The following is a 16,251-nucleotide window of genomic DNA, read 5'->3' as shown; positions in this document are numbered from 1 at the left end:
TATCAGCAGAAAGTGCAAAGTCCATATTTTTATATGAGACTCAAAAACTCTATTACACTAGAAAACAAAGTTTACATAAATTTACCAGGTAGAGGAAGGTGATTCAGTCTCTTGTTTCTGGTCACTGGAGTAAAATGGTTTTATCAGTAACCAATATGACAGAACTTCTGGTCATTCCAAATAAATTTTCAAAAATTCAAAAAGGAATGAAAAAAGTGTTCATAACTACCTGAATCAAATAGATATTCAATCCACATTATTTCTTTACTGAACAAAATTAATAAAATAAAAGCTTTAAATATGACGTCTCAAAATTTGTTTAACAAAACTTAGAACACTTGTGTGTACATGATACCACATTTAGCATGAAGAATGGTTTGTGTAAGCAACATAAGAAAACTGCAAAAATTTACACTTGGCGCACATGCTTAGGTTAGAAAGTTATATTGGAATGTTAACCTACTTTTAATATGATGACTGTTTAAAGTGCAACAAACACTTTCTTTATTTATTTAGTTATACATGTAGTATAAAAATAATCATGCAACTATATAACTAACATTGAGAAAATATTCAAAGGAAAAACATTAGAAAAGTCCAGATAAGTATGATCTTAAGTCTTAGAGTTGTTATTCATCCAATAGTATGTCTACCAGGACAAAACATAAAAGTGTCTGTAACTCATGCAACATGTGTAGGCATGACAGAACATGTGTAGGCATGACAGAAAAAGTCCTGATGATTGTTGTATTTCAAAGGACAGACAAAGTTTAACTATGCCCTGGTCCCCGTCAGCTGTTTGATGGAATTTAGATTAATAAAACCCTAGATCATTCTTTTAGCCAATCCAATAAGTCAGGAGTGTAGTATGAGATGATAATGTCAGCACCAGCTCTCCTCATACTTGTCAGAACTTCTAGTAATGTGGTCTTCAGATTAAAAGCACCAGCCTTAGCACCATGGTATAACATTGCATACTCTCCTGACACTTGGTAAATAGCAAGTGGATGGTTAGGATACTGAAAACAAAGCAATGCTGATTATTTTCTTTTCTGTACTATTTAATTAATATAATAAACATTTATAATAAGAGAATGGTAATTATTTATTCTGCATTAACAGCTAGTAAAAGACTTTTATTGTCTACCATAAAACCAATAAAAACATAACAACAAAAAACAAAAAAAATATTGTATGCAACATTTTATATAAAAAGTTACATGTAAGCCAATCAAAACAAATTCAAAAATGCAAAATTTTGTACAACTGCACATAGTTTCAATAGTTTGAATACAATCTACTTTATAATGATTCAAATATTCACAATGGAATACTTTGATGCGTAAAATATTTGACAGCTCTAAATCATACTTGATGTGCAGTTACAAATATTACATTAATATCAAATAATTTATAACACATTGCATCCAGTTTGCAAAATAAGTGAGTAAATTTATATGTCTGCTTTAAAATAGTATTTACCTTTGTCTTAACCATCTTGACCACATCTAGATAAGCCAGACCAGGTTTTACCATCAAAATATCTGCACCTTCTTGTACATCACGATCCTGGATTGGAGAATGAATTGGTTGATCACATGGAATTAATTTAGATTTTCTTTTAAACAAAATCCAGTAATAAACTTTGTGTCTTTCTATGTTGTGATGTTACACTATTGTTTTAGATAAGTGTGAAGGTTGGTACCTATTAAAAGTTTTAAACCCGCTGCATTTGTTTGCACCTGTCCTATTAAAGTCAGAAATCTGATGTTCAGTAGTTATTGTTTGCTGATGTGGTTCATAAGGGATTCTTGTTTCTTGTTTTTAATTAAGAAATAATACATGGAAGCCATAGAGTGTTGGAAATTTACACATGGCCTGGGCAGTGATATTCAAATGTTATCCTGAGCGTAAGCGAGGGATAAAATTAACGAATATTATGGCCCAGGCCATGTGTAAATTCCAACAATCTATGGCTTCCATGAATTATTTCGATTCTAATAGGACAAATATGGTCATTAAAAAACTGAAGCGATGATAGGAATTCGGTGTGTGTGGCTGTTCTTTTTTTACTCTCTGTTCAAACATTCATAAAATCTGTAGCTTGCATGGATTGTTTCGTTAATAACAGCTAGAAAAAAAATTGTTTAATTCTTTAAATTCTCAAACCCAACATTTGCCATTTTCATTTACATGTTTTTCTCGTAAGCTACCGTCAAATCCAAAGTTGACATTTCGTAACTAAGGAGCCGCCATGTTATCTTGCTGAAATCAGTAAATATGCAAAAAATGCAATAGAATAGAAAATAAAACAAAAACTACCTTACAAATCAATTTTAATACAATATTATACGAATTTCGATGGTACCCGTATCAGAAAACGTTCAACTGTAGTGTTTTCATTTGTATGACGTCATGTTTTGAAATGACTAAAATGCGTCAAAAACATTAAAAGACTTTTGCAGAATTTTATTTTATTTTATTTTGTTGATTTCTCCGAGCTCTTGTGCATTACTTCTTTTTATTTTTTATTATGCATCCGAATAAGAATAAAAATTATTTTGTCTTTTTTAAACTGCAATTTTTAAAACAAAAAAATCGGCAAATGGTTTGCAAATAGGTTCCAATAGATGTAAATTTACGTGGGAAGTATATTGTAACAGCCATTATTATGTATATCTCTAAATCTGCACTTAGTATAGATATATGGAGAATTTTATCACGGTGTTGTTTACAAAGCGAAAGAAGCACGTCATATTAGAATATAGATTAGACCATTGGTTTTCCTGTTTGAATGGTTTTACACTATTCATTGTTGGGACCCTTTATAGCTGGCTGTTTGGTGTGAGTCAAGGCTCCGTGTTGAAGAGCGTACTTGGATAAAGCGTTGTCTCATTGGCACTCACTCCAAATCCTCTTATACCTATTTAACTTGTAAATTTATGTTGTTTTTGTTATTGTGTACCATCAAAAGATAAACATTATCAATGTTCTATAAAAATTAGGTCACAGTCAGATGAGTCATGCCAGACAGACATATACACCTTACAATCATTCCATACACCAAAATATAGTTGACCTATTGCTTGTATTACATTGTATCTGATAAACTGACATAATTACTATAATACCTATGTCTCACATACTAGGACTTTCATCTCAAGCAAGACAAACATTAAATGAGCTCTTATTAGCTTGTATGGCTCGTTGACACATCATCACTCTCTGTATTCATATACAACTACCTCTATTTCTATTTCCCAAACTCAGTTAAACTCATGTGTTTGATGTTTGTTCTTCTAATGAACTTAATAATTGATATGTTTGATAAGAGAATACCACATGACTACATATTTAACAAACTTAAGGCAGAGTTAGCATTTTTGAAATCATTTGATCAGTTAATATTTTGGTGGGCAACCAATGTCAGATTTTGAAGGAAGATATGACTAGACTTTTTCTTACAAATATATACTTTTAGAAATTGAAAAGAAAACCCTTCAAGAGGACTCTTGCCAATTTCCTGGTACTGTCAGGGTGTGCTCAAGGTTAAAGTTTATTTTCAAGAAGAAAAACAGCAAATGATAATTCTGGCAAAACGTTGTGATGTTGAATTTTGTCTTCAGCTGGACCTTTGACTCCTGATTATAGTGATACTGAACTAAGTCATCCTTTTTCTCATAAAAGTATTTTACAATATCATAAACATTTCTTGAAAATAATTGACTTACAACAGCTCTCTCTGCTAGACCTGATGAACCTGGAGGTAACTGATAACACTTCCTATCACCAAATGCAGGAGCTGACTTTGCTGCATCTCTATAATTTAATAAAAGTTAAAAAAAATAAACACCATAACTGTATTTTTTTTTTTACACTTTCTACACAAAAATTCTAACAGGGGTCTGTAGGTACCAGGTAGACAGTTGAAAAGCAAATTTCTGCCTCTGTCCAAAGACGGTCAAAATTCTCACCCATCATCATGGTTGACACATTTTACAGAGACTACATTCAACATAAATTGTTAATTTTTAACTCATCCTAAATATGGATGAAACAGGTACAATTGGACATTAAGCAAACCATCAATCAATACTAAAAATCAAGTCTAAACTATTATTCCATCTCCCATTCCAACTTAAACTTCATTCAATTCATACTGCAAGCTGTTTAATACAAAAATAAGGTAATGACATCTCTCCAACAGACCAAATGATGTTGAGACAAATAAATTAAGTTCATCACAAACAACAGTAATGTAAGTCCACAATTTTCAAATCCTTGATTCAATTTGGAATACATTGTACAAGCATATTCATATAGGAATCCTGTAAAAGTAACTGAGATTAAAAACAATATACAAGGAACCGAAATCTTGCTTACTGACAATTTAAATAATGTTTAAAACCAAGCAGTATAATATCAATAAAAAAAAAGCATTTCAGTTTTATATTACATAGAATATTAAGAGCATTTATTGCTTTGCCTTCCAAAAAACCAGGAGATATCATCAAATACCATAATGCAGATAAAAAGTCTAGGTGCCAGCGATAGTTAGGTTAACATGGAAATATTGTTATACATTGTGAAAAAAACACTTTATTATAATTTATTTACACTATACCTAAATGGTCCATAGAATGATGATGCAAATTTTGCACTATAACTCATTATTGTAACTGTATTTCCCAAACCATTGTCAGCAAGGATTTGTTTAATTGCACCAACTCTTCCATCCATCATGTCTGATGGAGCTATTATCTGACAACCTGAAGATAAAAACATAACAAGTTTTAGCTTTCTAAAAAGCTATGGACTGTTCCGCTCTACACTAATTTAAGGTTATATGTGTGCATGTGGTTGTTAAATTAGTATTGGAAATGTGGAATTTTTAGATATTGATTGATATAAAATGAATGTACTTTAACCATGTTAACAGTGTGCGTTATACACCCATGCTTTTCAAAAATTTAAATTTTTTGTTGAAAATTAAAACAATTATAAATTTAGACATGACTCTTGAGGTGTGCCTTTCTGGAGGTGTGCCTATATTGTAAGAAGTTATAAAATACAGATAATGGATTTTTGTAAACATTGTATAGGAACATTGTTTAGCAAAGCAAATCATGCAAATTGCAGAGTAACAAAGCAACTATTTCAATATTGAATTTATCTGTGAAATGTATGCATAATAAAACGAACATGAATTAATGACAGTTGATCGGAACTGATATACACATAGTTAATTTTCTGTCATTTGATTTCTTATCCTGGACAAGAAAAGTCTGTAATTTTTTATCTCATTTAAGCCAATAGCTGTTGCTGTATCTCAGCCTCATTATAATGCAACCAATAAGAATCTATACGTGATGAGTAATTTATTCAAGATGGAGTGTATTTCGACTGAAACTAATAGCTCCGCACCGTGATGCGAAGCAAACATGCATTGCTACTTTCTTACTAATATATAGTTAGAATATAAGTGAACCAACACCTGGAGTGGTGATTGTGTGGTAGGGTAAAAACGAGTGGATACCGCTAGGTATTCCGGGCATGCAGTCATCTTAAAAATATGAATATGTCGACAATAAAGACAACAACACTCATGTCTTTACCACAAAGTATTTGTTTACTCGGTCTACATGTTTCGCCTAGTAGATAGGCATCATCAGGACAATTATACAAAGAAATATGATAGTGAAGTATGAATCTTGCGGTTTAGCGGTTTAAACTGAAGTGTAAGTTACATAATAGTAGTTATGGTGACGTTATATAAATAGAAAGTGAAAGTGAAAGTAAATTAAAATAGAAAATATATAAATAGAAAAGTTAGTTCTGGAAGCTCTAACAGATTCAACATCAAACCACAGCTTTAATCATTAACACAACTCATAATTAAATATTCACGGATCTACCACTATTTTAATTTCCAAAATGTGCGACGATCATACACTTCGCACCATTACCAACACAATTAGAAGCAGTAACTCGAGGTTTCCAGAGCGAAGCCAGTTGACTGTACGGAATGACTAGTAAGGTGTTGTCCAATTTGGAATTCACTGACATGATTATTAGATAACCACAACGTACAATACCATCAAAGACCTCCCATGAGATTAACTACACAGAACAGGATAGATGTCAACCACACCAGATGCTCTTACCATTCAAGAAAACACTAACTTTCCTATTTATATATTTTCTATTTTAATTTACTTTCACTTTCACTTTCTATTTATATAACATCACTATAACTTACACTTCCGGTTAAACCGCTAAACCGCAAGATTCATACATCACTGTCATATTTCTTTGTATAATTGTCCTGATGATGCCTATCTACTAAGCGAAACATGTAGACCGAATAAACAAATACTTTGCAGTAAAAACTTGAGTGTTGTAACGTTGTCTTTATTGTCGACATAATATATAGTTAATTATGATGTTTTAATTATAACCTTTTCCTATTGTATGTCATGTATGTAGACCTCTTTACTTTGCAATTAAGTTATGTACACCATTTAAGAACATATATGCTAGAAAATCAAAAACACACTTATCTAAATGTATCACCTATATCAGAGTACATCATTAAAACAAAATCTGTTTATACCTGCTTTGGCATAGGCTACAGAAATCTCAGCCAATCTTTTTATGCTGGCATCATTATCAATGCTTCCATCTTTTCTTAGTATACCTAAATAAAACATCATTCATCTGCTTTAATAGGTTGTTGTAGCATCAAGAGATATTCTGTGAATTCATTAATATTCGTTGAACACTAATTTTCGTTGATTTTGTGGGTACAGGTTCAAAAAATTTCAACAAATTACAAATTTTCTAAAGGAATGTATGCAGACATTGCAAAAACCACGAAATTAAATATCCACGAATATGCAAGTTTACCTCAATCCACGAAAATTGGTATTCATGAAAATAAATGAATTCACAGTAACTCACTGTATCAGTTATTTAATTTTGATATAACCCAAGTTAGTTTACTTGTCTTAATTGATAAGGAAATTCTACAACAAAATATAGAATAATTATTTGAACTGCAATACTGCTTATAAATACATAATGCAAATGTTATATATATGCAACTCTGTCAAGCTTAATTCGATTCCAATGTAAACTAACTTTGTGTTGACCAACTGGTGACCAATAGATGTAGGTTATATGTACCTTTTTTTTATTGGGTTGCTGTCTCACTGGTGCTTTAATACCATAAAATTTTATACTCATTCCCTATATGTAGAAATAGCAAGATATTTTATATTGACAACTTTTGTGAATAAAGCCTCCAAATGTATTGTGATGAACTGACAAATTTGGGATGTCTCTATCAATTCAAAAAGAGTGGAAAATAAGATATTAAGAAAAGAACATTTAAGTCACAAAGTTTTTTAAAGGAATATAAAATGAAAATAAAAACTAAGTTTTATCATTACTTTTCATAAAACTCATGGCAATATTTTAAAGATAACATTAAGTAGATGTGGTATGTTTGCCAATCAAACAACTCTTCACAAGCGACCAAATGACACAGATACTGAACAATGAATCAGAATCATATATAAAGTATTGGAAAGACTTCAGATGGAAGTGCTGGTTTACAATTCAAATATTTAATTGTTTAATTCAATTATATTTAAACAAAGGAATTGAACAATATATAAATCTTTTCCCATACAAGATGGATTGAATAATAATTGTTGTTTATATACCGGTAACACTAATTTTTATATCATTGAGCATCACAGTGAGTCAGGGGAGACAATTTTCCATTTTCTATCAAATGATTAGCTTTAACTACATAAATAGTTTTTTTTTTGGATCAGAACAACTGAAGATTAGCTTTAACTACATAAATAGTTTTATTTTTGGATCAGAACAACTGAACCAAATGAATTTCATACTGTTGTCAACATACCACAATGTCCATGGCTGGTGTATGGACACAGGCACACATCACATGCTACCATTAAACTAGGAAACCATTCTCTAAGCTTTCTTGTAGCTATGATGGCTGGTGTATTTGAACTATCTGCACTGGAACCAGCATCATCCTTTATAAATTAACATGCATTTTATTATTTTAGCTTGATTTTAGTAAATATTGCAAGCAGTTCAAATATATATCCAAGAATTTATATCAAAACAAAATCACACTTAATTTATCCTTATGTACCGTCCGTGTACACTTATACAAATTGTAATACTTAACAATCAGTGGCAAATATTTTGTGCTTATCAGAAATGAAAATGACATAAAAAAATAAATCAATTTGATAGGCTCTACAAAGTGAATTAACTTAGATGAAGGTTTGAAGATTTGGACTCCTAAAGGAAAAAATAAAGCATGTTCGATGATTTTTGGTGAACTAGGGTCTTTGATATGTTTTCTAATTTGAAAAGTTTTTAAACATGATAAAATGAATTTTATAAAACTACACAAACAGTTTTAATCATGCCACTTTCTATATGTGCCTGTCCAAAGTCAGGAGCATGTAATTCAGTGGTTGTCATTGGTTGATGTCTGTCATATTTGATTTTTATTTAATCATGTTAATAGTTTTGTCATAAATCAGGCCTTTGTTGTTTTTGTTTTAAATTGTATCAAATTTTGTTATGTTGGCTCAATAGCAGACTATACAGATGTCATGGTATTGGTTTTGTATATTGATGAATGCCATACAGCCACCCATAGCTGCTTTGTTTGGACTCTGTTGGTTAGTTGTCTTATTGATCATTACACATCTCCTTATTTATTATATCTGGAACAGAATGCTCAGCTTTGCAATTCACAAAATCTGGAGAAAAAAAAATGAAGTGGAATGACCAAAGTAGATGTATTATCCATACCTTTGGCAATTTACTTGGAACACCAAATATCAGTACAGTTTTAAGGCCTTTAGCTACTAGTGGTTCTAAGGCATTCTTGAGTGTGTTAACACCATATCTTGATTGGCCAGGCATGCTGGTAATTTCTTGTACAGTGTCATCATCATCTCTGCAAATATATAATTGATTTAAAATAATGATTTAATGAAGGAATTTGATGTTCAGTGGTTGTTATCTGTTTATGTGGTTCATACGTGTTTCTTGTTATTATATAGATTATACCGTTGGTTTTCCTGTTTGAATGTTTTACACTAGTAAGTTTTGGGTCCCTTTATAGCTTGCTATTTTGTGTGAGCCAAGGCTCCTTGTTGAAGGCAGTACATGTACTTTGACCTATAATGGTTTACTTTAAAACTTGTTACTTGCATGGAGAGTTGTCTCATTGACATTCATACCACATCTTCCTATATCTATTAATATCTTTCTGACAATTTGCTGCAATGTTGGTTTACTTGCTAGCTCAAAACAAAATTATGTGTATAGGAGTACCCAGATTAATAATGTTATAAAGAGAGAATTATACTTCAGATCAGCAAGATTAAGATTTTTCAGGTCACTAGCTATTTGCTAGTATTCAAACACTTTAACTGAATCACAGTTGAACAGAGAATAAAATATCACAAGTTTGTGATGACATTTAAGTGCATCAAAAATTATGCCCCATCATATCTCACCAACAAGTTTCATTAGGTGTCGGACATAAATCTGTCACCAAGGTCCAGAGCACTGTTAGATAAGGGGGAGCTAACTGATATGTGCTCGAAACCAAGGGACAGGTGGTCAGTCTATTGCTATACTTAATGTTCTGATAGGCATAACTAAAATCCAAGGAAGTTTTTTTTTATTTCTATTTACATTTCTCTGCTGTTGTTTTTTATTTGGTCGGGTTGTTGTCTCTTTGACACATTCCCCATTTCCATTCTCAATTTTATGTTTTGATATGTTAATTTGAAGTAAGAGTCCCAATATATTATGCGGCTTTTGCCAAGCCACTTTTAGCTTGGTCACAAATCCATACCCCTTGAGAAGTGCTGTTTCGAGGAAACCTCATACTCCCTAATCTAAAATTCCCGAAAGAGTCTGTTCGATCTGGGTTGGATCTCCCTTTTTTCATTTATAATATATATATTAATCATGGGCATTAAAGTTAAATAACCTTATTCAAATATTTATATGGTATAAATTCTTGAAATTCATGTAAACATGGAAATATACAAGGGTTGATGGCTTGTTTTTGAAGCATTAATTGTCCAATGAATTAATAATTATTCACACTGATTGTTGTATTACTTATCTTTGATGAATTTAATAAGAACAAACAAGTTTTGTTTTTCTTGAAATAAGTAAAATCAATTTTGTACAAATAGCCTGCAGTGTATATGAAAGTGTACTTTAACATTGTTTAAACATTAAAAGCCCTTGTGGGACCTAAAGATGCATATATATGTTTAAAACAAGAAAACTGGGTGTATTTGAAGACCTTGAAAACAGGGAATATCTCACTTTTCTTGATTTGAGCCCAACCTGATAAACTCATAAAGAACTTAATGAAATATTGAATATTACGTTATAAATAATGGATAAATTAAATTATCGGCAGTAATTGATGTGTTTGTTTGCTGCCATGACCGCAAAACCTGATGGTGATAGCCACTGTGTAAGGCAGTGTGGCACGACATGTTGTCTGCTATGTGGCACTCTTCTAATATGGTTAAAGTCCGAGAAATCCAAAAGGAAAGTAAGACGTGCTCGACTTTTTTTTTATTGCAAAAAAGTCATTCTTTTATATTTTAAAAAAGTGTTCAAAAAATATTTGTATGCCTTTCTTATTTTATTGATCTAGGTTAATTATTCAGCCTTTGATTAATTACAGAAAACTGTTCAAACACACCTTTTGTACAAATTTCTACACAGAGTTATCTGCCTTTGCAGCATTTCCGGCATGACTTTCGAGGAAGATAACTGACATAAGAAAATTAGACTTGTACGTAATATATTATAAGAAGGCATAAGAAGGACGGAATAAATTGTTACTTTAGGTATAAGACGAATTTTTTAAATGTATAATTCTGTGTTCAATTGAAGGAGGTATTGCCTTGGCTTATAGGCCTTAGGCTTAGGAGAGTTACATCTCACCAGTACCTCAGATACCAGTGTCACACCATGATCAATGCTCTTAGGCACTTCTTCTTGTTTCTGTAAATTTTATGCTAAATTATGGGGGTTTACTATCCCCCGAAAATGGTTCTACCCCCCTCCCCCATTAGACAGAAACAAATCGTCGCTGGGCTTCTAAAATGTCGTATATGACTTTTTTGGCTAAAAATACTTTTTGACACCAATGGTCAGGGCGGGAGGAAATCTTTGGTATTACAAAATAGCATACAGTTAGACCCAGGGTTTCCGCTGGCGGTCGCCATTTTCGCAATTTGCGAAAAAATAATAATTGTGGCGATAAATATTTGTGATTTGCGAAAGAATTTGGCAAAAGAAATATATATAACGATTCATTTTCCTCCATCTTGTTTATTTACTTTTTCGAGTTTCTCGGACTTTACCCGATCAGACAATACTCGGAATTCACCTTGACCTCAAGGCCAAATGATTTGGACAGAATATCAATAATCAGCTGATTGCATTTCATAGCTATCGATAACAAAGGACTAATTAACAAAGGTGTTGATTGAATTGTTTGACAATATGATATGGTTAAATGGCTTCTGCTAAATGTCGCATAAAGAATTTATTTACCACTTTGCGACGCACGTGTTTGAAGCAAACTTTTGACGTCTCCCTCCAGAAAGCTGTTGTTGTGACTAAAAATATTCAAAAGCAAGAAAAATCTCCGTTTTATCCTTTGACTTTAATATAGGTAATTGATTAGGGAGACTACTTAAAAGTCGTTTAAGTGACACATGTGTTTCAATCATAGTTTTACGTCTCAACTTTATCATTTACGATGGTCAAGAAAAGAAAACTGTCGTTATGACGAAATCTATCTAAAAGGTTGAGAACAACCCCTTGCATACATGTGACAGAGATGTCAAGCCACAACTGGAGATTTGGAAATTTTCAGCTGGAGTTTGGGCCTCAAAACTGGAGATTTTTATCGACCTTTTTATCGACATACGCAAGATTTTTTCGTGTGTGTTTAAACTGCATATCTACCTTTTTTTGTTAAAACACAACAATGATTCCATACCTTCAAGCACCTACATAGCCATTTTTACTTAGTAAAATAGAAGATAAGGGGGGTTCAAATATTTATTCATCATAATTTTATATAGTTCAAGATAAAGTGATCAGCCATCATACATAGTTGGCAAAAAGTACATCTGCTTTAGTTTAGCCACATTGTCAACTTTTGTACCACTACTGAACATGTTTGTAACAGAAGGTGTTGAATTGATAAAGTTGTGGGCTTTCTGGTGGGTAGCTGTCTCCATATATTTGGTCAAGTAATTAGGGCAACCATAATCAGCTTTGCCTGAAGTGTAGTAAGCATGGTCTTGACCCTTGGCACTGGACTTGCACCATTTTTTAATTTGGCTAGATACTGTGTCTTCTTTAATTTGATGCTGGGGTACAAGTATTTGGTGATAACATACAGTTTGCATTTTGTCAAATTATAAGACAAACACACTTATTTAGGTATTTCATTGTACCAGATAGAAGACATATCATATTTGAGTTGATTTTATTGTCTTTGAGGTTCAGTATAAACTAAGTCTGTTCCATGTTTTCAACAGCATCAAAATTAATTAAAGTCGATGTTTATACAACTGTTCCATTGTCAGTATCACTTTTAATCATCCAGACATGTTTATTTAACTAGCTAGTTGATTACTAGGTAAATGCCAGCCAATCATCTTTTATTGTTGTATATACAGTCTAATCCTTAACACCTTCATTGACTACTCGAGGCTATTTTCTATTTACCTTTTTGACACAAATTCCATTACAGGAAACTTCCGATTTTCTCGAACTTTTCCCATATCAATTTAGAGTTTCTCGGACTTTTTCCCTGTCTGTATCTATTTTGTAAACAGAAATGTCTACTGAAATTTTTTCGAGATTGACATTTTGAAAAAGCGGAAGATTTCAAATTTTAACGGGAGGGACGGAAGAGGTTCTGAAAAGCGGGAGATTTTAACTCCCGCCGGAAGAATCACATGTATGCCCTTGAATGAGAGTAACCCTTCAATGTAATGGCTACACATGAAATGAGGGATCAATTTCGTGTGATAAAAGCTTTTGTTTTGTTGTAAAAACCACTTCTCAGTACAAAAGGGCACATCAGTATTTTTCTTTTAAAGAAACTTTCCCTACGAACTATATACTGGTATTATATTATCAAAACATGTCCATTAATTTTGTTATATTCCAGGACTTATATCTTCTTTATTATTAAAAGTTAAGTGGCCCCCTCATTTAGAAAAATTGTTTAAAATACAATGAATGTTTTTCCCTTTTAAGTTAAAAAAAAGATCTGTTGTTTTAAAGTAAATATTTAGTGTTTATTCATTAAAATGTAGACTCTTAAATAAGTTTGAGAGAACAATCATAGACACAATGAAACAAAATCATCTTATTTAAGGGAAGGGGGGTTAGAAAAAAAGGTAAATTTTAAACGAAAAATATATTTATGTTACTTGGCGAAAAAAATAATAAAGTGGCGAAAAATATATTATTTTGGCGAAAGAGGTGGCGAAAAAAATAATTGACCCAGGGGAAACCCTGGTTAGACCAATCAAAATGTGTGAAATAAGACATATTACAAAATTGCCAATGTCAGTTGTTTGTAAAGTTTGCTTCCAAAATGTTGTATGAAAACTTGAAAATCGTTGTAGAATGGCTTTGGGAAAAAAATAATTGTACATTTCTTTATTTCTGTGAAAATAATTTAAGTACTTGGATAATCCAGAAATGTCAAAGGTTTTATTTTACTGCTATTTACAAAAATGTTCAAGTTCACATACGACATTTTGGAAGCATGCATTTTGCCAAAATTTTCAAAGTTTTGTGAGATATTTTTTTCTTGAAAAATTTGTAATTTACAACATTTTAGAAGCCCAGCGACGAAATGCCTTTGTGATTAAGTCCACATAAATCTCATTCTAATATGAGGCAGGCATTACCTGTGAATGGGGACGAAGTCTGTATCCTACCGTAGTCTAAAATTGGTCATCTTGTCAGTTCGTTAGGTATTTGTGTTTGAACTTAACACACAGGGAAACTACCCATTGACGTCACTACGCTACTTCCAGCGTAGAAAAACAGTGCAGAATACGTTTTTTCTGCACTTTTTGGGTAGAAGATTTGACTTCACGTGATTTTGACGCCATTGAAATTTTAATGTAAACAAACAAGGTCAGAAGGTTCAGTATGGGACAGCATCGTACATTGAGTTACTGAGAAACAATTATGAGTTACCAAACTTGACAATGCATGGTAATAAAAAATGAAAGCTAAGTCTACAGAAAAAATAAGAAAAAAATAGCCTTAGGATAACGACTTATCAACACACTGACCTGGATATGAATTATTTTTTTTGTAACTTAAATATTTGTTAAAAAAAAGAAACAGAAATACCGTAATGTTTCCGATTTTGGTTCTGTTGTTAGGGATTTTACTTGTGACGTTATTAAAGTTATGACGTCATGTTCAATGTAAATAAAGAAACGCAATACATCAGGTAACACCGATTCATATCAAAGACGAAGAATTATTAAAAATGAACTATTGGTATTGTATATAAAAAAGAAGATGTGGTATGATTGCCAATGAGACAACTATCCACAAAAGACCAAAATGACACAGACATTAACAACTATAGGTCACCGTACAGCCTTCAACAATGAGCAAAGCCCATACCGCATAGTCAGCTATAAAAGGCCCCGATAAGACAATGTAAAACAATTCAAACGAGAAAACTAACGGCCTTATTTATGTAAAAAAATGAACGAAAAACAAATATGTAACACATAAACAAACGACAACCACTGAATATACAGGCTCCTGACTTGGGACAGGCACATACATAAATAATGTGGCGGGGTTAAACATGTTAGCGGGATACCAACCCTCCCCCTAACCTGGGACAGTGGTATAACAGTACAACATAAGAACAAACTATAAAAATCAGTTGAAAAAGGCTGAACTCATCAGATGGACAAAAATATAAGTGTGTTCCTTGAGTTCCTATATTTTACTAGACTACTCAAAGTTTCACGACAACGAGACCAGAAGAAGGAAGTAGATTTCTGCGTTCTGGGCAAATGCAAGAATTGAAAAAAGCGACAAAAAAAATGTTTGAACGATTTTCAGTTCATAAGTACAATGAAAATTACGTGAAATTTTCACGGATTTTTTTTTTTTTATTGATTTTTCTACTGTAATAGGGGACTTTGTCCCCATATAAAGGCAAATTTGTTAATAAAACATTTTATAAATTTGCCTCACCACCTTGGTATATGTAGTAGTCTAGTAGATACTCAGCCAGCAGAAAGCGGTTGAGCAAGGGAAGTACATGTACTTCTTTAGCTGAGTCGGTATATTTCCTGCCTACTTACACAGAGGTTCCGGGTTCGAGTCCCAGTGGCAGTGGAGACAATGTGATCTTCTCATATTAATCATGCACTCTGGTTACATTTGTTAACAGTTAAAACTTGCAGTTAGATGAATTTCTTTGACTGGCAAACCTGGACTCAATGTAGCTGTCTGAAGTGTGAATCCTGCTAACATGGCTAAACCAAGATTAGCCGGCCAAAGGGTTAAGCGTTGATCTTAGAAAGTACTATGTTAATCAAGATAGTCACCTTTTTTTATATATAAAACTCATATTCTAGTTCCAATTTTGTATACTAATTTTGTATTGAACAAACCACAGTGACAGAAGACCCTGTGTACAATGGTGTACTACTTTTAAAAATTTTAATTAATACATTCAGGGATCTCCATGGCCTGTTTAATGATGGTGCCACACCATTGTTCAAATATCTTGCGCCATCGTTCAAAACTGTTACCTTTTTTAAAGCCCAACACCATTTTTTTTAGCAATTATAATCAAATGCATGTAATTGAATAACCCTTAGGCTTTTTTATATTATAATCCAATACAGTTCTAACGCCTGAGGGATATCCGGATTAATATGGTTAGTCACTTGTACCAGAGCTTGTACAGTAGATCAACAAACCAGACAGGAGAATAAATATCTGAAGAAAGACGATTCATTTATCGAATTATTCAACTTAGTTTCAGAAAAAGCTTGTAATAATTTAGATTAAATAAATAAATTATAATCCTGTTACAAAGAAAAACGAGAACGGTAAAGGAGCAAATCGGGT

At 32.3% G+C, this 16,251-nt stretch overlaps 2 protein-coding genes across 3 annotated transcripts in view; one reads left to right on the top strand and one right to left on the bottom strand.

Annotated features, from left to right (window-relative positions):
* Positions 1-713: 713 nt before the first annotated feature.
* On the bottom strand, positions 714-10,619 carry LOC143063691 (delta-aminolevulinic acid dehydratase-like). The gene is made up of 8 exons (XM_076236006.1): positions 10,471-10,619; positions 8,866-9,013; positions 7,934-8,069; positions 6,614-6,697; positions 4,625-4,769; positions 3,732-3,819; positions 1,483-1,569; positions 714-1,019 (listed from the first exon to the last, which is right to left on the bottom strand). The coding sequence occupies exons 1-8, from the start codon at positions 10,581-10,583 to the stop codon at positions 831-833; spliced, it is 990 nt and encodes a 329-aa protein (XP_076092121.1). The 5' UTR covers positions 10,584-10,619; the 3' UTR covers positions 714-830.
* Positions 10,620-10,824: 205 nt separating this feature from the next.
* LOC143063687 (ubiquitin carboxyl-terminal hydrolase 20-like) overlaps positions 10,825-16,251 on the top strand; it is a 28,724-nt gene continuing 23,297 nt past the window's right edge. The window contains exon 1 of one of the 2 annotated variants that reach the window (XM_076236004.1): positions 10,825-10,888. Coding sequence is in view for 1 of the 2 variants with exons in the window: in XM_076236003.1 (XP_076092118.1) it covers positions 11,068-11,102 (35 nt within the window). In the remaining variant the exon portion in view is untranslated. Of the gene's footprint in view, positions 10,889-11,052; positions 11,103-16,251 lie in introns of those variants that run through there. The other variant, XM_076236003.1, reaches the window with a different exon arrangement.

This window comes from Mytilus galloprovincialis, chromosome 2 (genome assembly GCF_965363235.1).
Source record: "Mytilus galloprovincialis chromosome 2, xbMytGall1.hap1.1, whole genome shotgun sequence".
Classification (NCBI taxonomy): domain Eukaryota; kingdom Metazoa; phylum Mollusca; class Bivalvia; order Mytilida; family Mytilidae; genus Mytilus; species Mytilus galloprovincialis.
This window is presented reverse-complemented; position numbering and strand designations above follow the sequence as displayed.